This window comes from Urocitellus parryii, chromosome 8, assembly GCF_045843805.1.
Source record: "Urocitellus parryii isolate mUroPar1 chromosome 8, mUroPar1.hap1, whole genome shotgun sequence".
NCBI classification, from domain to species: domain Eukaryota; kingdom Metazoa; phylum Chordata; class Mammalia; order Rodentia; family Sciuridae; genus Urocitellus; species Urocitellus parryii.
Window position 1 is genome coordinate 63,794,193 of NC_135538.1, and position 23,887 is coordinate 63,818,079.

At 36.6% G+C, this 23,887-nt stretch overlaps 1 protein-coding gene across 1 annotated transcript in view; it reads right to left on the reverse strand.

Moving 5' to 3' along the window:
- Positions 1-23,887, reverse strand: part of Klhl32 (kelch like family member 32) — a 184,823-nt gene that overhangs the window by 24,521 nt on the left and 136,415 nt on the right. Inside the window, exon 8 of the mRNA XM_026392749.2 lies at positions 724-1,450. Within this exon, the coding sequence (XP_026248534.1) occupies positions 724-1,450 (727 nt within the window). The remainder of the gene's footprint in view (positions 1-723; positions 1,451-23,887) is intronic.

Genomic DNA, 23,887 nt, shown 5'->3' on the forward strand with positions numbered 1-23,887 from the left:
AAGGATCGAATTAACCATTGAAGCTGGATTATGGGCTCATGTTCAATATATTAGTCCTTTTACTTTTTCCATAAACAAAAGGTGTTTAAGAAAAAATAAAAAGCAAATTAAAATAGAGCTCAAACTGTACTCCCAAATAATTAGTAAAAATGGGAAGGTAAACAGGAATGAAAGATTCAGATGGTAAAGAATAATACTATTCACAGATAATACAAAAGCTTCGTTTCATTAACTTAAATGCCTTCCTTCAATACACAGCATAGTTAATACCTAAATATATATCCATTGCTATACCCAGAAAAATGGATTTACCAGGCGTTTACCTTTTCTAACTTGACTGTGAAGAAATGACTTATTGTCAGGCAGCCAAAAGAGAAAGAAAAAGCAAAGGACTTAGATAAAACACAAATTGTGCAACACAATCCAAGAATTGAGGGCTGATGATTTAAACAATAGAAGGTTTGATAGGAAAACAGATGTGATGGGCCATTAACTTTCAACTTAAATTTTTACACCACTAATCACTCATAAATTCATAGAAAGGTCAATTACTTCTAATTACATTGTTCTCTATGGAGTAGGTGCTCAATAAATGATTGTTAATTAGCTAAAATAGCATCCTTAACTCAATCACACAAGGACATACTACCAAAGCTTGACTTTTAAATTTATGCCATAGTGAACGTGTTTTTAGATAAATCCAACATATGAGGCATATTCTACCTGATATCCAAAGAAGACCATCAGCCACATATCCAGCATGACATGATAGAGATCGATCAAAGGACTGCACAAAAGTCCATTTGTTCTTCTTGGGGCAATATCGCTCAACTGTAGGCAGAACCTGACGCAGTTCATTTCTGCCCCCAACTGCATAGAGGTATTCATCCATGGCACCCAACACAAAATGCTCCCGGCAGTTTTTCATGGGTGCTATCTCTGCCCAGGAATTACTGCGGGGATCATAGCGACAGGCAGTCCTCACAGCACATGTCCGGCCACTGGCATGCTCCACTTCCCCTCCTGCTACAAAAAGAAAGTCCCCCATGACTGCCACACAGTGGTGACTCCTTCCCACAGGCATGGGAGCCAGTTCACTCCAGTTGGCAATGGCAGCTATGAGAGCATTCTCCTGATCAACAGGATTAAAGTACCGAAGTTCCTTGACTTTACACACCTCACGCTTTTTCCCACCAATGATATACAGAGTATCTGATTGGAAGCGTGGTTTGGTCCTGCAGGTCTGCCAGACAGGCTGTGCATAGATGCTCTGGTGGTATTCCAGGGCCTCGTTGACAAGAGCTGTTGCCGTCTCACTTGCCTGGACGAGGGGATGGGACAGGGCAACTGTATGGAGAGTATCCACATCCATTAGGCCAAAGCGGATATACTGCAGGAGTTCATCCATGTACTGGTAATGGCAGTTGTGTTCCAACCACCTCACAGCTAGCTGAAACAGAGGGAAGTGAGATAAGAGGAGAATCAAAGGTAAGAAAGAAAAAGCAACAGCAATGACTACACACAGATTTCCATATAATCTTTCAGACACTTAATACAGTTTTTCCTACAAAGTACAATACTGGAATATTTTTTATTGGTGCATTACAATTATACCTAATAGTGGTATGTATTGTAATGCTGGAATATTTTGATACCCAGGCAAGGAAAATTTCCCCTCTATATCAGCAGAGACACAGAAGAACTGTGGTAATCATTGCCATCTCCGCTCAAGTAACATGTTAATCCATGAGGCAAGATGATGTACCAACGTGAGAAAAATAAGAAAACATGAGATCATCTGGAACCATGGGGGTGTACGTGAGAGAAAATCAGTATGACATTAGTAGAATGATTTAGAAAGAAAAAAGACTTTCCCTGCCCTTTTGGTTGGCATAACAGTCAGGAAGCAAGAAGGAAAAAAGTAAGGTTGCAACTTGACAATTTTATTTATTTATTTTCTGTTAATTAGTTTTCACCTTGAAGGCAGTTGTTATTTGCATATGTAAGATGCTGGCAATTTTTTAGGGTCATTTTCACAAGCAGGGGATAGAAGAGTTTATCTTTGAATGTGACCAAAATAGTAGAACATAATCCTTACTAACTTTTTAACTCACCCTTCCAGATCTCTTACAAGAAAGAAGGGATTAAAGAAATTTTGGCTATAGGAAAAGACAATTTCTTACAATGGAAGCAGGTATATTAGGTTATAAATAACAAAATTAACATTAATTTTAAAAAATACCATCAAAGAAAAAATTCACTTATGAAACACCTGAAATAATTTGATTAATGTGACTTGATATTTAAGTTTGGCAAATGTTCCCATCAACATAAAACAGTATATATAATATCTCCAGTCAATATAGTTGATATGAATTATTCTTAGCAGAACCTATGTTAAACTAGATTTTCTAGATAACACCAATGATGGTGTTGGATCTGAAGGAGTTAGCAGAAAAAAAGCCATGAATTGGAACATTAAATAATTTTTATTGTGTTTTACTTCCTTTCTGAGCTATGGAATTAGGGCTCTGGGCTTCCCTGTTCAGATGACACTTAGCGTACAGAAGAAGAGAGAAGGAAGTATGGTACTCTTGTGTCAGATTTTCATCCCAATAAAAAGAATCACTAGGTTCTCTGAAGCACTGGATAATTTCAGACTTCCAGAGTTTCTGCATCCATTTGACAAAAGGCTCCAAATGTCCAGGTGCCTTTTGGTCTTGTCTTTTAAGCTTCTGAATGAAGTGAATGAGGAACTGAATTCGATTCTGCTGTGTAGGGAAGTGCATCCTTAATAATTACAGAGTGAAGAGAAATGAAAAAGAATGTCACTGGGTACCAACGAGGCAGGCACCATGGAGGGCAGATAACTGACACTCTCTAGATGTTCTCATAGAAAGTAGTATTTTTATTTTAATTAGATACCAACCTGATGAAAAAAAAGGACTATATATGGTAACATCAGCAATAATCAAAGATGTTGCAAAATAAAATGCCACTCATCAATCACCAGGTCTCTGCCAGAAGTGGAGAGGGCATTCCATGTATGGCATCCTAGTTTTCATCCACCCTAATTTTAGAAGTTTCAAGGGATGGGGTTCCAATTATCTCCCTAGAGAGATAATTTAACAATGTACTAAATGATTTTTCATTCTTCGCCCATAGAGTTTCCAAAAGTTCTCAGGAATAAAGTCATCTTGCACAAGGTCATTTCTTGTGTACCAGGTAAAATTTTCTAAAACTAATCTTTGATATTGCTCCTAACTTAATTGAGTAATTCCAGTTGATATTGCTTTGCTTTACAAACAATTTCTCAGCATCCTTACATCCTTATTGTTTTGCATCTTTCATATAGATATCACAGGAAACAGCTCTGGAGAAACATTAAATATCCATGTCGCCATAGCTTCTTTTTATAGCATAGTGCTGCCCATTTAATTATTTTTCTCTCTCCTCATAAATCAGTTCTTCCTATGTCATAATTAATCTTCCATCCCATCTCTGAACACTCTTCAATTTATCTTTATACCAAACAGTATCACTAACTGCATGAGAGATACACAAGCCTCAACTATGCTCTGCTGTTAAGGAAATCTCTAACAAATCAAATTAGCAATTCAACAGTGACCTCTGTGTGCTATTACTGATTAATTTCTGGCTTTCTCTCTACCACCCCATGTCACATGTATCATGATTCTTTCCATGTCCAATTTCCCTAAATATTATATACTACACAATACTATATATATATATATATATATATATATATATATATATATATATATATATTTGTTTGCATTTTCTGAGTGATTTTTCTTTCTTTCCAACATTTTTAACTTTTATAGATCTCATATAATTTTCACACCAATATATTTTATTTACATTATCAGAACACCCAAGTCATCTATATTTGGTGGGTTTATTTTTCCTCCAGATCATGATGAATGTAATGAACTATTCTGCCACCAACTAAAAACCTTGCATGCATATGAATTACCAGGGATTTCTGGTTAATGCAGATTCTGATTCAGTAGGAAGAGTGTGGAATTAGGAGTTTACATTTCTATCAAGCACTTTGGTGATGCATATGCCACAGGTCCATGGATCACACTTTGAGTAGGATGGTTACAGATTGATTTTTATTCATAAAACAGTGTTCTTCTACCATGCTGTCTGAATTTAGTTACTTCAGAAAGCCACATTAACTGTTCCATCCATAGGATAAAATGCTGCCCCACTGGAGTTAATATATTGTTTTAAATTGAAGAATAACTCAGAGTAATACCTTAATTAAGATATAGGACATGTAATTAGCTTGACCGTATGGATAAGATAACAACTTGAGACTCTGGTTCTATATGGTCTATAAATCAACAGTTGACTTATGTTATCAATTATATAAAGTAAGTCTTATTAAACATACTGAACTTTTGCTTTTGCAATAATACATAAATAAATGTAAAATTGTTACTATGCTGTCTTTTTACTTTACGTTTAAAAAATATAAAGGAGAAAAACCACTGAAAGCAAAGATAGTTTCTACTTAGCCTAATAATGAAAGAAATAGGGAGAAAATTTCAAAACAACGAGCCATTTCAAAATCACTTCTATGCTGTGAACCTCACTGAAGCACTATTCACTTCTATGCTTAATTAAGGGCAAGGTTGTGGAAAGAATCCAGGAACCTATTTAAGGGCTTGAAGACTATAGTAAGCGGAAGACAGATTGATCACTGAAGCATCACAGAACCCAAAGACCACAGTTAGCTTTGTAGCATATATTGGTGCTTCAGCTTGAAAAAGGTTATTCTTAGAACTGATGGATTTTAAAATGATGACACTACACTGAAAAACCATAGTTCAGAGGAGGCTGAAATCCTGTTGTATCTTATCTATTCTGGCACGGTGATATCTCCACCACCCTAAACTCTAATATTTAATGGGGGAGAAAATGAAGCATGAGGTAAAAGTCCTACCTCCTACAATTTTAGTGACAAATCCAGCAAGAGTGGAAAAGAAATTATAGATTCGGTTTGGGAAGGCTCAACAAAGACTGCTCAGGAAATAGCGTCCTTAGGTGAGATTTTCCTAAACAATGTGTAACAGCAGATGAACATCTCCAAAAACACCAGGGGATTTCCCATGCACCTTGCCTAACTCAATTCATGTAATCCCAATAGAGAATCATTCCTTCCAAAAAGGAGTCTTAGCTATAGCTTAATCTGACCCCCATTCATCTATCTTCTCTCAGATTCTTGATAAGCACAGTCTTTGGCCCATAGTTGCCTATAAATATTTGCTTCAAAATGAAAAATTCTTTGCAACTGTTCTTAGGCTATTTCCATTTCTCTTAAACAAACAATATCAATTCCTTTACTCTTTTACATCTTTATTTATTTATCTTCCACAGACTGTAGTTTCCCATTTTATTATCTTATCGTTAATGGTTTTCCTATAAGGCCTTTGTAAGCTCTCAGAACTCCACATGCAGCACACATTGCTCTACACTTACATATATATAAGCCCTTGTTTTCCTCCCTAACATGCTTGGTTCTGGCTGACTCTATTTGAGATTCTTGACGATGCAAAAAACACTGCAGTCTTTTAAGCTTTCAAATAAATAATAAATTGTTCAGGCAAGAAGAAACTTTAGAATACATTTGGTTCAAGCTTCTCAATTTTATAGCTGGAAATCAAATCCAGACAAGTTAACTGAACCCAAGTCATGCAACTAATTAGTAGAAAAGCTGCAACCAGAAGCCCAGTTATTAAATTCCATAATCTATTTTCTATTATGTCAACCTTGTCATTATTTTACCATCAATAATTATTTTAAGGTAGTATCCAGGCAAACACACTCAAGTTCAAATATGACTTACAAATTCTCTAAATTAGAAAAATAGAATCCATTTTAAAGTAAGTACATGTTGCTTCCAGATAGGTACCATATATTAATAGTACTAATTAAAGAGTTTGCATTTAAAGAACAAGCATTTCAGGGGAAAGGACATGCTTTGAGTCTTAAATTAGTGTTTCGCTTTTTTTTTTTTTTTTTGGTAGCACTGGGGATTGAACTCAGGGTTACACTACCACTGTGCTATATTCCCTAGTGCCCACCCCTTTTATAATTTTTATGTTGAGACAGGGTCTTATTTAGTTTCTGAGGCTGGCCTTGACCGTGCAATCCTCAGTTTCCCGAGTCATTGGGATTACATGCGTGCCCTACGAACACCTGGCTATGTTTTGAAATCTAAAATTCTAGATCCTTTTACAGAAATAGATATTTTGAAGTCCAAGTCTGCTTATATATGTCTCTACATATGTGTGCTATAAAACATGACCCTAAAATAATAAGAAACCATACCCTGACAGATTCCTAGAAAATGTATTAATGATCAAGTCATGTTAATCCCAAAATATACATCAGTACGCTCTTCCCCAGAAATATCTTTATGCTTTGCAAACAGATAACACAAGTGGTCTTAAAAAACAGCTTCTCAACAGATGAGACATCAAATCTTTTAAAATAATGATAACAAAAGGTAATGCTCTTATGACATCATCTAAAACTATTTCTTTGTCTTGGTCCACAAATATTCTTTTTACACTCAAAAGGATGTTCTTATGGAACTCATCAGCCTGCGCTGAGTAAGCAATGACTGGTGTTTTTTCATAGCCTTACTCTGCCCTGTTGGCCAGGGGAGGCAATTATTATATTCTCCAATCTAAAACGTGGTTGTAGACAGCTTTGCTGAAGGTGCAGACTGAGCTCTCCTTTTTGCAGAAGCCCATGCTGTGAAGGCACAAGTGTCTATGTCCTTGCCAGTCCTGACATCCCATTCAGATAAACCAGGGCACCTGTTTCCCCTGACTGCCCAAAAGGCAGCATAAATCTTACAGTTCTGCAGTTTCAGAAAGGGACAAAGGAAGGGCACAGGAGCAAATCAACAACCAACTGACACTGAACCTCCACCAGAGTGCTGGGCATGTTAAATAGCACCTGGGTAACAAGGAGTGGGAATCAGAGCAGCATGTTCTAATAGAATGAACAGTACTGCATAGATGTAACTTTTCCTGTCTAAATGAACTATCAAGCATGCTCTCTTGTCTTCTCATCCAGGTCTTCAAAGGGAAGTTCAGTGATTGTTATTAAGTAGACTGTTTTATACACTATTTTAAAATGCCTTGAATTCTAATAAACCTGAAACTTTAACATGATACCCTCTTAATATAAGTGCCATTTCTTTACTTTAAAAATATGGAAAGTTTCCCTAATACAAATGAGCAGATATTGGGATTTGCCATGCTATATTGCACAGAAGCTCACCTCTTTAATGTGAGGCAAGTAAGGTCCAAACAGTGATATATTACACCAGAATAATGGCTGCCACAGAAAAGAAAGCTTATGTTACTAAATAAATGCTCAAAATCTTACATTCACAGTCTTTCCTTTAAGACCAAATGAAAAATTTCAGTTCAAAAAGACAGCATTCCCATAAAACCCCAAAGCACCAGAAATGAAGGATTCAGGGTCAGAGCATTTTCTTCTACCAGAACAATGAAAATGTTCCCATAGAAGAATATTAAAAATTATAACAGTGCTTACTCAAGTGCTACAATTAAAATTGTGCCAACATTTTGCTTGTAAAACAGATTTTTCAAGGGAGGTTGCACGTTAACCATTATAGCTGACTATAGACATGCAAGACACATAGGCTATTTTTCCTCTAAGAAATGTATTTCAGTGAAATCAAATCTGATGAGGCTCCAGATCATATACTGTCAGGGGGAAAAAAACCCTGACAGATTTTAAAAAGAATATTCAGCTTAGCAGATGTGATAATAAAACATATTCTTTCATTGTTCATTTAAAATTTTATGAAGTTGGGAGATTGATAGCATTCTTACTTTCACCTTTTGTATAAAATTGTGCTCTGATAATCATTTTTATAATACTGCAGGGCTCCAAAAGCAAAAGCCCTTGATACTGAATGTGTCTCTTACCGAGAAGAGGGTAAAGACACAGGATTAGAAAAATCACAATAAAAACTCCCTAAGGCCGGTCACATTTAAGTTCCAGATAATTAGTTAGGCAAATAAAAAGTGATCCGAATTTTTCTTTGGTTCAATCTCATAACACAAGAGGACTTTTAAAAAGGTAAGTTGTATAGCAAAATAAAGAGAAAATAAAGATAGAAAAAGAGGTAAGGAGAAATCGGAAAAGAAGACAAATTATCCATTTGCTGATGATATAATACTGTATCTAGAAGACTCAAAAATAAAACCCTCCTTCAGAAGACTTCTAGAGCTGATAAACTAATTAAACAAAGTAGTAGGAAAAAGATCAAGATTCATAAATTAATATCTTTCCTATACTCAAATAATGAATCCACTGAGAAAGAAATCAGGAAGATTATCCCATTCATAATAACCTCAAAAAGTAAAATAAAATACTTGGGAATAAATCTAACCAAAGAGGTGAAAGACCTCTAACATGAAAACTACATAACACTAAAGAAAGAAATTGAAGAAGATCTTAGAAGATAGAAAGACCTCCCATGTAAATGGCCATACTACCAAAAGCCATATACAAATTAAATTCAGTCTCTATCAAAATGCCAATAGCTTCTTCACAGAACTAGAAAAATCAGTCCTAAATTGCATTGGGAAGAATAAGAAGACTCAGAATAGCCAAAGTAATACTGAGCCAGAAGAGTGATGCTTGAGGCATCACAATAACTGTTGTCATATTATACTACTGAACTATAATAATACAAACAGCATGGAATTGCCATCAAAACAGAAATGAAGACCAATGGAATGGAATAAAAGACACAGAGACAAACTCACATAGTTGCAGTCATCTGATATTCAACACAGATGCCAAAAATACATGTTTCAGAAAAGGGCCTTTTAAAAATGACGCTAGGAAAACTGTATATCCATATGTAGAAGAATGAAATTAGATTCCTATCTCTCATACTGCACAAAAGTCTCATACTGCACAAAAGTGGATCGAAAACCTGGAAATTAGATCAGAAACTTTGCAACTGCTAGAAGAAAACACGGTACCAACACTCAACATATTGGTGCAGGCACTGACTTCCTTATCAAGACTCCTAAAGCCCAAAGAAATAAAACCAAGCCTTAATCAGTGGGACAGCATCAAATTTAAAAAGCTTCTGCATCATGGGAAACAATTAAGAGCATAAATAGAGATCATACAGAATGGGAGATTATCTTCACCAGCTGCTCCTCCAACAGGGATTAAAATCTAGAACACATAGATATCAAAAAACTTAACACCAAATAACCTAATCAATAAATGGGGAAAAAACTAAACAATACTACTCAAAAGAAGAAATCAAATGACCAACAAATATATTTTAAAAAATGTTCAACATTCCTGGCAATTAAGGAATGCAAATCAAAACTACATTGAAATTTCATCTCACTCCAGTGAGAATGTCAATCCTCAAGAACACAAATGATAATAAATGCTGGTGAGGATGTTGGGCAAAAAGGTACAGTCATATATTGTTGTTCACACTGCCAATTAGTACAACCACTCTGGAAAGCAGTGTGGAGATTTCTCAAAAGGTTAAGAATAGAACTACCATTTGACCCAGCTATCCCATTCCTCTATATTTATCCAAAAGAACTAAAAATCAGCATACTATAGTGATATAGCCACATCAGTGTTACAGCAGCTCAATTCACAACAGCCAAGTTATGGAACAGGCCACGAGCCTGTCAACAGAGAATGGAGGAGAAAAAAAAAGGTAGTCTACATACACAACAGAGTTTTAATCAGCCATAAAGACAAAGAATGAAATTATGGCATTTTTCTGGTACATGGACAGAATTGTAGAACTATAGAACATGCTGAATGAAATAAACCAGACTCACACAGTCAAGGGTGAAATGTTTTGTCTCATATGCAGAAATATATCAAAGTAAGGAAACAAAGTATAGGGGGCAGGTCCAGGACAGATCCCTTGAAGATAGAGGGGAGGTCAGTGGGATAGAGGAAGGAGATTGACAGAGAGGGAGCAGGGATGAGAAAAGGGAGGAACTGTAGAATGTAACTGACACAATTATACTATATACATGTATGAATCTAATACAGTAAATTCCACCTTCATGTATATTTATAAATAGCCAACTAAAAAAACCAGTAAATAAATAGAAGGAATACCAGTGTAGGAATGGAAACAGAGTGTGGGAAGAGGGGAAGGAAAAGAAGTAACACTGGGAACTGTAATGGAACACCCCATATATTCCATGCATGTATGATTATGTCAAAAGTAACCCAATATTATGTATAAGTACAGTGCACTAATAAAACATTAAAAAACAAAACCTATTTCTTCCTGAGAATTACAAACATCTGGCAAATGGAAAGGGCACATATATTTTTTCCTCTGCCCTTGGAAGTAGTTTGGTGGAAGTGGTTAAGAAGAGCTGAATAAGAGAATATGTAAGACAAAGCAAACAAAACAAAAAACAAAAAAGCAACCATGTTGGTCCATTGGATTCTTCTTTAAGCCTGTAATGATTAAAGAATAAATAAAAGATTTATCCTTTCATTGAAAAAAAAGAGGTAAGGTTAATATTCTGTAATATCCTTTCTGCCTGTGAGAATTGGCTACCAATTAGAGCTGATCTTTCAAAAACTAATTAAAAGGAGCAATATGAAGATATGGCTGACAATGAGACAGTCATTTGGCTTCTTATCTGTACAATTGATGAGTTGGTCAGAGAGCCTCTTCTATTGCTAAAATATATGTCAATCGTGAATCTACCAAAAACATTTTAAAGAAGAATCCTCCAAGATTCCTATAGGTGGAAGAGGTAACCAAATTGCTACAAGTACTATTCAAGTCACAGGTTTTTATACCATGAATAGATTTTATAAATCTCTTCAAAAACCAAGGTGGGGGGTTTTTGTCCATAAATCAGTATTAGGCAAAATATATGCATTTGTGCATGTGCCCACAGACCCACATGCAGAGAATTGGGTTATACTGCAGTCTTTTTCTCCCTTGGAACAATTTTGATCAAATTACAAATAACAGATACCATCTCTTGTCAAAATAAAATAATCTCAATCAAAGAACATACATTTCAAATTTCTAACTGCTTCAGGGCACTATTTATTTAGAATTCCCAGAATGAGATTTCATACATAAATGCAAATATTTAGTAAACTGTTCACATAAAATTTACCTCCTGATTGTGTCTAAATATACCATTCCACGTGTCGTTTGCATAAAACATTTTAGATGGTAAGAGTGTCCTGGAGGACACTCTTACCAATACTGTGCATGCCAATGATGTTGCAGGGCAAGTGAAACTAACTCTTTGTTACCTAAAATTTAACCAGAACCCATTAACTATTATAAAAATGCACCCCATAATTGTCTCTGAGCCAAAAGACAATACTCATCCACCTACTCCTCAATAGCTGAGATTGTTTCAAAACATTACATGCTGCCCATTGATGACATGAGACTCTACAGATGCTAGTGTCTATATACTTATACAACATGTCCTACTGGATGATAAATGGACTTTGCAGATCAGCAAGACATTAAGCTTATATTGTTGGAACAACACTGGAAAATGAGAGAAAGCCAATTTGGCTAATAGAAAGGAAAAAAAAACACTTCTGTATGCCATTGATGAACAGGACTACAGTGCTGTATGTGGGTCACACCATCTCACATTATTTCCCAACTACTGCATGCAGTAAGGATGCATTATCCAGGTGAAGTTAGCTGAAATGACCAGGGAAATCCTAACGCTTTTTTTCTACAACTAATTGGCACATACCCATCTAGGTGAATATGATATAATGAAAAGGAGGAAGAACTTGAGATCAAAAGACCTGTTTCTGTAACGATATATTTGTGCATTTAGCATAAACACCAACACACTGAGACTCAGTTTCATCATCTGTAAAAAAAAAAAAAAAAAGGCTGACATTTCCTGCATTATAAGGTTCTACAGAAAACTGAGGGAGGTAGCATGTGAAAGTACTTGGTAAATTACGATATCTAGACAAAACAAAAAAATCAATATGGTAACAATGTGCCACCAAGAGATGGAGCTATTCCTCAATTCAATTGTTTTTTTGAATTCATGATAAAATCATGATATTCAGACTATGTTATATAACACAATATCATGAAACATGGACATAAATTTTGAGATTGCAGTGGATTATAAGAAACTTGCTATATGGTATTAAATACTTCACATGTTGTAAGGTGACAACGAATTATGAACTAGACCTAATTATAAACCTATTTTCACATAAGTAAATTCAGGGCTTCAAATCCATAATTCAAGTTCCGTGGTTTTGTTAAATTCCAAATCTTCCAAGAGGCATGAATAAGGAGGGATGGAGGGGACTTAAATCTAGTCATTTTTGCATAATATTCAGCATATATTTACTTTCTTTACTTGGCTTGGTGTCCCATTGAAATACTTGAATTTGTGTCCATATGAGTCTTCTCAAATCTCAACTCAATTAACTTGGTGGTAAGGAAAAATATATATGAACTAGTCCTCTAGCTTGAGAAAACTAAAATAATGATTGATTATCTTGGGTCAATGACTATCTTTTTCTTCTGTGGAAAAAATATATAACCATGAATCTTTTTTTTTTTTCATTTTTCCATTCCTCAAACTCTTGAGTGTTCATTATGTGCCAGGAATTAACTTGGCAAAAAAAAAAAAAAAAGATTCTACTCAGTACACATATATGCATTTTTTTAAAAGAGAGAGTGAGAGATTGGAAGAGAGAGAAAGAGAGAATTTTAATATTTATTTTTTAGTATTTGGCGGACACAACATCTTTTTTTTTTATTGATTGTTCCAAACATTACAGAGCTCTTGATAAATCATCTTTCATACATTTGACTCTATTGGGTTTTGAACTCCCATTTCTACCCCAAATACAGATAGCAGAATCACATCTGTTACATACTCACATTTTTACATAATGGCATATTAGGGACACAACATCTTAGTTAGTATGTGGTGCTGAGGATCGAACCCGGGCCGCACGCATGCCAGGCGAGCACGCTACCGCTTGAGCCACATCCCCAGCCCCATATGTGCATTCTTATTGGCCATTCAATTCCAAGCTCTAGTAATACTATAAAACTCAAGGCTCACTCTTGATCTTAAGTATCTTGATGTGTCCCTGTAAAACATATTCATGGAATGTGGAGATGGGAAGAAAACCTACAAGTTTGGAAGATTCAGTTTCTTGTAGACAGAGATTTAGACATATGTAAGACCCATCTTTCCCCATTGTCATTTCATCGTTCTTTTAAATTTTGCTGGCACATGTATAAATTTTATGGTTTAAAAAAACCTGTTTAATTTGTAAACATGCCCTAGAGCACCCTGAGAGCATCAAGTCTTTGAATATTTCTCTGTGAATTGATTCCTGAATAATGAGCCAATAGCAGGTTCACTGGCACATGTGCTCCCCACCTGAAATTAAACCTTTAATTATATGACCAAATGGACTGCACAGACCCAAGCAGCTGCCCCAGGTCACTGACGCAGAGATTGTCAAATCCCTTTAATAAGTGGTATTATGATGAATTCAGGTGCCCATGAAGTACCTAACCTTCATTTAAGGGTTTATGGCTGGGAGCCTCCAAATAAAAAGAAAATATCCTCAGAGGTCACTTCAAACATTAATTGAGAAGTAGGAAGCACTGAGATTGGAGTGGGGCCCCAGTAACTGAAGCACCAGACTGAACATTGCCATGGCCAGACTCCACTATTAAGGGGATGGGATGTGGAGCAGGCACCGTGCGAGCTGTGTGGAGGTTTGGGGAGGGAAGACAGGGCTAGCCTGTTGGTGGATGCAAAGGGGTACCAGCCAATGGCCACCATCACTATGTGATTTTCAGTCTGGCTACTGATGTTTAAACAGTATATTTCATATTGTATTCTCTATCCTCATTCCATCATGGTATACATAACTTGAGAAAATGAATTCTCTATTCCCTCCTTCTAACACCTTGAGTATAGAACACAATAATAATATCTTTATCCAAGAAGATACACTTTTCATCACAATTACCATAGTTTTCTTTTACCCAAATAAAAATTCCAGAGAACATTTAGGGCAATATATCATTAGTCATCTTGGGCTGGAGATACAGCTTAGTGATGGAGTAGTTGCCAGGCAGGTGCTATGGCTCTGGGTTTAATTCTTAGCACTTAAAAAAGAAGAAGAAAGAATAAAAGGAAGAAAGAGCAGGAACAAAATCAGCTGGTCACATAAAAGGGTTTGGATATAAAAGGATCATTAAAAACAAGTAAATGTCAGATGAGTCTCAAAACAGGAATCAAACATGTAAGAATACAAGTGACAGAGAGAACAGGAAAGGGATTTTGTGGATGGAAGAGTGGCCTGGAGGGCCCAAGCTGCAATCTTCACGCCAGGAGATGGTCCTGAGGGAGAGAATTAGTGGCTTGATAAGATCAGAAGAGGAAAGAAGGGATTGCAGAGGATGAAGAAAGGGTAAAAGATAGTGGTTATTCAAAAGCTAGTCTGTAAGAGAGGTAAGAAAAGGACTTAGTTTTAAGTATCAGTGGGGAATCTATAAGTGCAAGTTGAATGAGAGAACCCCAGGGAAAATCACAGGTCAAAGACATTCTCCATTAAGTTAGCAGGAATAGCAAGGGAACTTGGAAGGTGGAGACTAGGAGGAAAAGAAAACTGCACCCAATAACCAGATCCAGTCCTGGATGTAGAATAACTGCCAGCACATGCCGGGCTATGAAGTGTCAGATGCTTGGTGAGACCTTCTGAGGGAGACATCACACAGGTGGGCACACAGTCCGGGGGCGAGGGGCAGAGACAGTGAGAGAGAACAGTGATAGGTGTGTCATGGAGGGCTTGGGAAGACACGGGGAAAGTCCTCTACTGGGGAGATGAGTTTTCCATACTTCTACATAACAAATACACAGGTTAGGGTGGTGGGGGTTGGAATCCAGTCAGGTTTAGACTAACATTGATTTGAAATTACAAATCATATTTCCTTTAAGAGGAGATGGCCTTTGCTTGAGTCCCTTTAATTTGCTAACATAGTGGGCCTATAAAATCAGTCATTGTCACAGATACCACAAGGTAATAGTAAAATGAAACCTCACACTACTTTTCTAAATAACCCCTCAAAATTGATTGAGTTGATTGACACATTTCTCTAATTGTCTTTTTATTTTCCATTGCTCAAAAAATGAAGACCAAACTAATCAATAATTTTATGAAGCATTCCTGAGGGTTATTTTATCCATAAGCTAAACAAAAAACAAAAGTCTTTGTGGTCTAGTGTTGTGAAGAATCTGGTGATACCATTGTTATTCTTACTTCCTTTTAAATAAACACTTTCAACAAGCACTGTTGCTTAAATAAGGGTGGCATTAAAACAGTAACTGGATTCCATGGTTTAATTCACTTTAGGAGTCTCTTCAGGTAAGACTGAATTATCACCTAATGTTTTTCACTATTCAAAAACAAATAGCTTTATTAAAAAAAGCAATGAATAAATAATGTGAAAATGGAACACTCGAAGTAAAATTACAATCATTATGATACTGTGATTTTAACATCTATAGACTTAATTGTTTTACAATTGACACATGAGAAAAAATGTCCAAGGCTAAGCAAAAATATGCTGCTGAATTGGGGGAAAAATGAAGACAACACAAACAAAAGCAGAAAAATGATTCTAGCTCTCTAGGCATCTAACATGAGACCACTATGCACAGCTTGGAGACAGAAATAAGGGTTTTCCTTTATTTTTTTTTCTTTTCCTCTATTTTTCTTTTTAAAAGGTATGCAGAAAAGAACTACAAAACTCATTACAGTATGAGCTACACATTGTAAACACTGGCATTATTAGATGCCTGCATCGTTTTTATTCTATACTTCAAACAGCTACAGGATTAGGCTCTGGATTTATACAAATTGAAATTTGCAACTTTTAATAACCTCAGTACTTCTACAGACAAATATCTGTCTTCAGCCCCCCATCCCCCAGACCAAGTTGTGAGACAGGTTAGTGAGAGAAATGGAAGGAGAATGGAGCCTTCAGTTCCATCCATGTGCCCATTTTGAACTTGCTACTTTTGCTGGTTGGTGTAAGAAACAGTGCAGACTGTGTGAGCTGCTGCATTAGCAAACTGGCCAGAGCATCCCTGTCGCTTCTACTTCCCCACTGCACAATCAGAATGGGAACATTTGCTCTATTGGAAGGCAGTGATAAGGATGGATTTTTAAAGTTTCCATTTTTAAGTGAAAATGAAAGAAAAATGCTCTTCTAGATGTGTTGTGCCTTTGAGCTCCATTTGAAAAAAAGAAAAAAAAAAAGGCAGAGAAAGCTGCTGTGAAGGTCACCGAGTGAAAGAACTTCCTCAGGGCACAGAATAAATTAAATCCCAAGGAAAAAATAAAATGTGATTTCCAGAGTGTGAGGCACAAACTCCAAATGACAATGATTGACAGCCAAACTATATCCGTGCAATATCCAAGACTGCACGTTCTCATTTACCTCAGTGTAGCCAGCAAGCGCCCATTAAACATCCGTCTGATGCCCAAATTAACCTTCTTGGCAAACTGAAAGAGGCACAAACTATCATAATCAACCTTTCATTATCACAGCAGCCTCTAGTTAAAGGGTCAGAATAATTGTGCCATCAGAGCCTTGATTGTTTTCAATCAACAGACGGCTGGAGTGACAGCTCGGTGATGGAGGAGTCTGATGAAACCGCACCAGGCCTAATCAGAGCAGATGAAAGGAAGGCATGATTGGTGCAAATGAACAGTCGTGCCTCTCCTTTTCATTTACAATCTGAAATTACTCTTAAATTTGTGGGGCTTTTTTTCCCTCCCTTATGAGCACCACTGAAAGAATGTTTGACTTATTATGAGTTCTGACAGTGCAGAGTTATAAAACACAGGTAGGGTTATCAGCTGAGGCTTTAAGTGGGTATTCAGCATAATTCTAACAAATTCACTCTTGAAAAGCACAAAATGACTAAAAAGGCTTCCAATGACCTAACCTCTCAGTGCTGTTTGATTAGCAGACCCATTTATTCTGCCAGCATTCTAAATGATGAGAAGATAAAACCGAGGACAGGAATCCTTGTAAATGTTTTCTCTCAACCCCACTGCTCAGTTCACTTTAGTATTAGTTCTTCTCCCAGAATTCTTACTGTTCTTGAAGAATAATATGCCCATTAAGAGCTCAAAAGAGTTTATTCATCAGAGAGTATGCATCAAATGGGAATTGTTTTTGGTTAAGAACTTGAAGCCACACTGGGAACCCCAAGTAGTGGGGAAGAGACTGGAGCCCACCAATCCAATGCCTATATTAAAAAAAATTTTAAAAAGGGTCTGTGGAGGGACAGGAATAAAAATTCTGTGATAAGGCAGGCTAAATTTGATATAAGAAGGATTTAGATAAAATTGAAATGGTATAATGGCATAATGGTACATTTACATAGTTGTTTTTGTTAACAAACCATAGACATTAAAATCCTTAAAATATTTCGTAATTATTGGAAAAGATGCTTGGAGTAACACAGTAAGCCTCTAATTTCTATTTTCATCTTTAATTTTGAGATCAAATAGTTAATCACAGGAATATTATGATTTAGAACAGTACTACAAAGCAAAGGAAAGCTTTTCAGCTGCAAAGATTCATATTCACATGCTTTGCATGTGTATATGTATATGTGTGTGTGTATGTGTGTGTGTGTGTGTGTGTGTGTGTGTGTGTGTACACGTGTAGATTTGGGGGATTTGGGCCTTGCCTGATTTCAACACTTGGGATTATGGTGCTCCAGATCATGTCCTTTTGAACTATGGTCAGCATCATTGCAAAACAGTAGAGGGTGGCTGCTGACTCAGGATTTAGAGTAGTTTTTTTTTTTTTTTTTAATCATAAAATTTAGGCCAATTTATTTGCTAATAGTGTATTGGAATTATGAGACAAAGGTATATAGTTAACAAAGCAAGAGAAATGTCATTAAAAAATAGCCTTGAAGGGGCTGGGGATGTGGCTCAAGCGGTAGCGCGCTCGCCTAGCATGCGTGCGGCCCGGGTTCGATCCTCAGCACCACATACAAACTAAGATGTTGTGTCCGCCAAATACTCAAAAATAAATATTAAAATTCTCTCTCTCTCTCTCCCACTCTCTCCCTCTCTCTCACTCTTTCTTTAAAAAAAAATAGCCTTGAAGTTTCCATGCAATAGTTTGCCAAATTTGCTTCCTAAGAGCTACACCTCATTTATGTGTCAATTATTGACCACAAATGTACAAAACCCAGAATGTACAAAATTCACAGTTCTGCCTACATGCACATAGGCTTCAAGCAAAATATTGCCAAGATCTGTCTTATGACTTTCTGTAATATCTCAAAGTTTAGTTTTGTTTTCAAGATAATTTTCAAAGGAAGACATCTGGCAAATGGTTCAAACACATATATTTTCCAAATCCATCCTTGTTCTCTCCCACTTTCTCAAATACCCAACTTCTCTGGCAGTTTGCTTTACTTCTAGTGTGTTCACAGGTACCTCCAGCAAGCTTTATCAATGACACACACTCCATCATCTCCTGAGGAGTTAGTTCTCACAATGTGAGGTTGGTTTGTTAAGGCATGAATTCCTTCTGCCTAGAAGGCAGTTTGTGTATAGGTCAAATGGGGGGTGGCTTCAGAATTCTGACTGCACGTAAGTTTAAAACAGGATTTCCTGGCCCGTTCACAAAATTTGAAGATGAAAGGAAGAACGATTTGAATAAATTCCTATTCTAGCCCTCAGAATCCTAGGGGTGTGGGATTAATCATTCTAAAACACTGTGTTGCCCCCTCCACATTGCCTAAATCTTACATGAGAAGAACAAAATTATTCTTCAGGGTAACTGAAAAACCTGATGAATCAATCCCTTTGTTTACTTTATTATTTACCTTGAATTGGATATGGGGCTTTCACTCCAAAGAGTATGTAGTCCCAGCAGAGAGTAGAATAAGCAATCCTTTAGTCCAATGTCAATCCATAGTCAGAGAGGGATGCCTAAGTGTATTTGCCTCTTCGCTATGTGTCATCCTTTCTGGATGGAGAGTTTTAGTTTTACTTTCAGCTGTGAATAATTTCCCATTGTGATTGGCTGACTTACAGTCAATTTAGTATAATTAATGCCAAATTACATTGTAATTCACATAGAATTACAAATTAAAAGCTGTATTAAGAGCAAATGAATTAATCAAAATTAATGATATTATGCTCACTTGTTTTAAAGTGTTAATAAGATAGGTCTTCCTAAAACGTTTAAACTTTAGCATACCATCCATCACTTCTTTAATTACATGATTTCCTTGTGTGGCCAGAGGAGATAGAGTGTGGGCATTTCTCATCAACAGGAACACAAAGAAGATACATCCATTCAGCTTAGCATGCAAGGCTCATTGTTTCTGTCCTTAAAGCGTAGATAATACATGTAAGACTTACCAACCCCAACTTGTAATACTTTCTCTAAACCAAGGGAACAATGTTAGAAATCTTGGATGTCTGCCTTTAGAACCTGTTGAAATCTTTTTTTTCCCCCCCTCTCCAAAAGGATTCATCTTCTTGGGTATTCTTTCTCTACCAGAGTATCAGAAATTCCTTGCAATGCTTCCAAGTGCTACTCAAAATAACACAAAAGAGATGGTGGGACTGGGAGCAGAACATCACCAATGACTGTGCACAATGAGCAAAAAAGAAGACTAAGAATTAAAGCTAAAAATGAATGGTCCCCCCAGTTATTATCTTAGAATAATCACTTTTCAAGGTATGTCTAGTCCAGATGTTCTTCATTTTTACTGGTAACAAAAGGCTTAGAGCAGAGGTAGAGAGGCAGTGTATAAGGACATCAGTGTCCAACATAAATGCTGAGGCTTCTCCAGACATGTCTTTTGAATATGAATAATTCTGGGGCCTCTGAGCCACTCCACAGGGAAATTTAGATCTCCCTTAGAATGCCTGGAACAGGAATCTACTGTGGTCTGACATAGCCAACCAGCATGAACACCATGCCCCCTCAATTGGCCTGATATTGCAGGACATGGGCCCACAAGTTAATTTATGTTGGGAAGAGACTATCATTTATCAATGTCAATAAATTAATATTTTTCTCCTTTTCTCTTAAACCCCATATCTAAGCCATCACCTAACTGTCAATTTCTGCAGCATAAATTTCTAAGTTTTCAATATATTGGGCAAAAAATGAAGACATAATGATTAATAATTTCCATTCCTTCCATGCAATTTTTAGTCCCAGATAGGGATAACAACATGCAGACTCTCCCACGCAGTCTCTATCACTGCAACATAAATAATGGTGCTCCAGGTTCTCTTTTATACTGATTTAAATCTCTTCATAGGATTTAAAAGTGATTCTCCCTTATCACTTTCCTGTTTTATACTCTACCATCTTGTACTTTGAAGGAATGAATGGGGGTTCCCTCCCTCTGCTAGAATTCTCTAACCATTCTTCTTCATCAGCCCATCTGGAGTCCAAATCTTCTGGGCTGTGATAAAAAAAAAAGACCCTTAGCAATACTTTCCTGTACTACTTTTATTGAAGTCATTTTGCAGTTTCCCACAAAGTTGACAACAGGTGAAAATGAAAACTGGTAATTTATTAGGAGATCTATGGCTGGCCCATTCATTATAGAGTAAGGTATAAAAACCTCTGACTTCCAAGATGTATAAGGTACTTTGAGGTTTTTTTTTTTTTTTTTTTTTTTTTTAAACAGATTTGGTGTATTTCAAGGGAATACCAGTGAGACCTCCATTTACGCCTATACCATGAAATGAATTGTGCAAGCTTCTAAGTTTCTGAGAGCTTTGGTTTTCTCATTAGTCAAAATTTGGATAAAACTTGCCTCATTAGCCTTAGTGAGGCTGATGAGAGACACTAGTGAAATATGTGTAAAAATGCTTTAAAATATGAAGCTCTCTAGGCTTGAAAAGAATTATTGTTGTTATTATTGATAGACTTCTGTGCCTAGCCTCAGGGTTTCTACCTCATATATAGCTTATGGTTGGGTTTTTATTTTTAAGTCCCTGATAACCCAGGTAGCAGGAATATTACTGCAGGCCACCAATGCATAAGTAATATTCTCCAGTCATCTTTTTCCTTCTCACAGCAGCAACAACAAAAATATCAGTCTGGAAATAACATGAATCACAATGAAAATTAGAAGCAGAGAACATAAATATGTCATATCTCATAAATCACCTTGTTCTGTTGTGCTCATTCTTAAAAAAAAAAAAAAGAAAGAAAAAAAGAAAAAGAAACTATTAACTCATGGGAACAACAGCACCTGAATACAAGTTGGGTCTCCTGTAATTTCTGATAATCACTGCCCTCACAGCTACTTGACAACGCTCAGCTCTAGTGCTGAGGATTAGCTGGAGCAAAGTCCCTCTGAAATGAACGTGTCATGTGTCTCACAAAGGCACACAGCCCAGACAAACAGCAGCAAAGCCACTATTCAAGCTACTTGGGATGAATCCTCACAGAGGAATTAACTACACGTAGATAAGGGGGGGAAGGACTAAATACACACTCTGGCAGTTTCCAGCGCCAAGCCCCGAAATAGCAGCATTACTCAGTGTCCAGCTGGGGGCTCTTAGAAGATAAAACACCCTCTGGGCAGCACTATTTGGGATGCAAGGCAGCCACTGTTTATTCTCTTCACTACCATCTACTAAGAAGAAAATGGAGATTTCCTCACTCACATTTGTATAAAAGACTATGTAATTGGGAAGAACTATAGAAGTTTCAGGAAGAAAACTGAGATATAGGACAAATTTGATTGGTTGTGGCTCAGTGGTAGAGCGCTTGCCTAGCATGTGTGAGGCGCTGAGTTCGATCCTCAGCACCACATAAAAATAAAAAAAGGTGTTGTGTCCAACTACAACTAAAACAACAACAACAACAACAACAACAATATATATATATATATATATATATATATATATATATATAAAATTTTAAAAAAGAATAGTAAGTTAGAAAAAAAACACAGGATGAGATATCATGAATAAAAATGCTTATTTGGGAAAAAATACAATAATGATATTACAATGTCTGTATGAAACAGGATTGAGGAAGGAGGGGAACATGATGAAAGACTACAATTTTGTCTGAGGATAAGAATTCTCAGGCCACAGTATTTTATACCATTTTTAGTTTTCAAAGTCCTAGCATTTAAAATGTGAACGTTAGCTGAGCATGGTGGAGCATGCCTATTATCCAAATGACTCAGAAGGGTTAGGCAGGAGGATGGCAAGTTCCAGGGAAGCCTCAGTAACTCAGAAGGACTCTGTCTCAAAATAAAAAATAAAACAATTTGGGGAGTGTAGTTCAGTGGTAAAGCACCTCTGGGTTCAATCCTCAGCACCACAATAAATAAACGAATGAAGATATATTTCCCATAATCTAATTATCTTTAACTTGCACTATACCACATGGATTGAGAAAAGTTTGTAACTTTTCTCATGGGTATGCACATGAATGAGACTCAACAATAAACAAGGCACTGAAGAAAAGACAAAGGGATGCTGGGTGGTGCAGAACCATCCTAACAAGAACATTTCACTTTGCATTGTAGCCATATCATTTCAACATGTCCCAAATTAGCAAATTAATCCTTGGCACAAATCAATCACCACTGGGAGGGAATGAGGCACAGTGGGAAAGAAGCAGGCTGAAAGATCTGCATCAGACTGCAAGATTGATGAAAGCAGCGCCCCTTCCCTTGGTCCTTTCCATTACTGACTCTAGCACCCATCCTGTAGAGACGAAAGTAGTACTCAATAGGATAGGTGGAGCAGAGTAGGTACTCAAGAATGACTAGGAATTAATGAAAAAAATGAATGAGGCATGTGGCCTGGAACAAAGGATTAGAATCAGCAAGATGACACAGACATGGAGGCAGGCCGAGTGGCCACCATCCTTTCAATATGTGTACATGACACCAGGAAAGCCAATGGTCAAGCACTTCTTAATTTTTTTTGAAAGGCACAGCATTAATTTGATGCATCTTTGTGTCCCTTATTCTTGAGTAAATTTAGAAGATATGGACCTAAATGGACAGAGTCCAAGAATTAGAGGACAAGAATTTCATTTCTAAGTTTGTTATCTCAATTTCCCTGCCTGTATCATTGGAGAAACAGAGCAATAATAAATGCAGAAGCGTTCTCAAAACTGGGATGTGGTATTCAATTTAGAAATATCGTATGGTTTGACATAGAGCACTGCTTGAAGAACTTGCTTCTCCTAGGCCAGAGGTACATGTGGGTCAATTTATCATCAAGAGATAAAAGATGAAAGCTAAATGCATCACAAGTGTCCTCTATTTTCCAACTACCCAGGGCTAGTAGCTTTTTGTTTGGGTTCACCTACTGGGACTCCTTTTGAGGAAAATGATTAAATCAAACCTTTAAAGGGGATGATTTTGTGGTATAGATAAAAGCCTAGGAGGGGCTTGTAAAAGACAAACAAAGAAAAAGCCACTGATTTAGAGGTTGTTGACCACTCTAAACAATTATGTCCCTAGAGTTATAAAGTGAATATATTATTAACAATATAATTTATGGAAGCAAATTTCCAACAAAAATATAACGGAAAATGCAGTCCTTAAAAAGTCAAACTCATTTTGTATACCACAGCCTCATGTAGAATAGCAGGACATTTTACTACCCATTCAATACACTGTAATATGAAAACTCTACATTATTGTTTTTATTATTTATGGAGTGCAAGGGGATTATATGGCAATGCACAATGTAAACACTATGG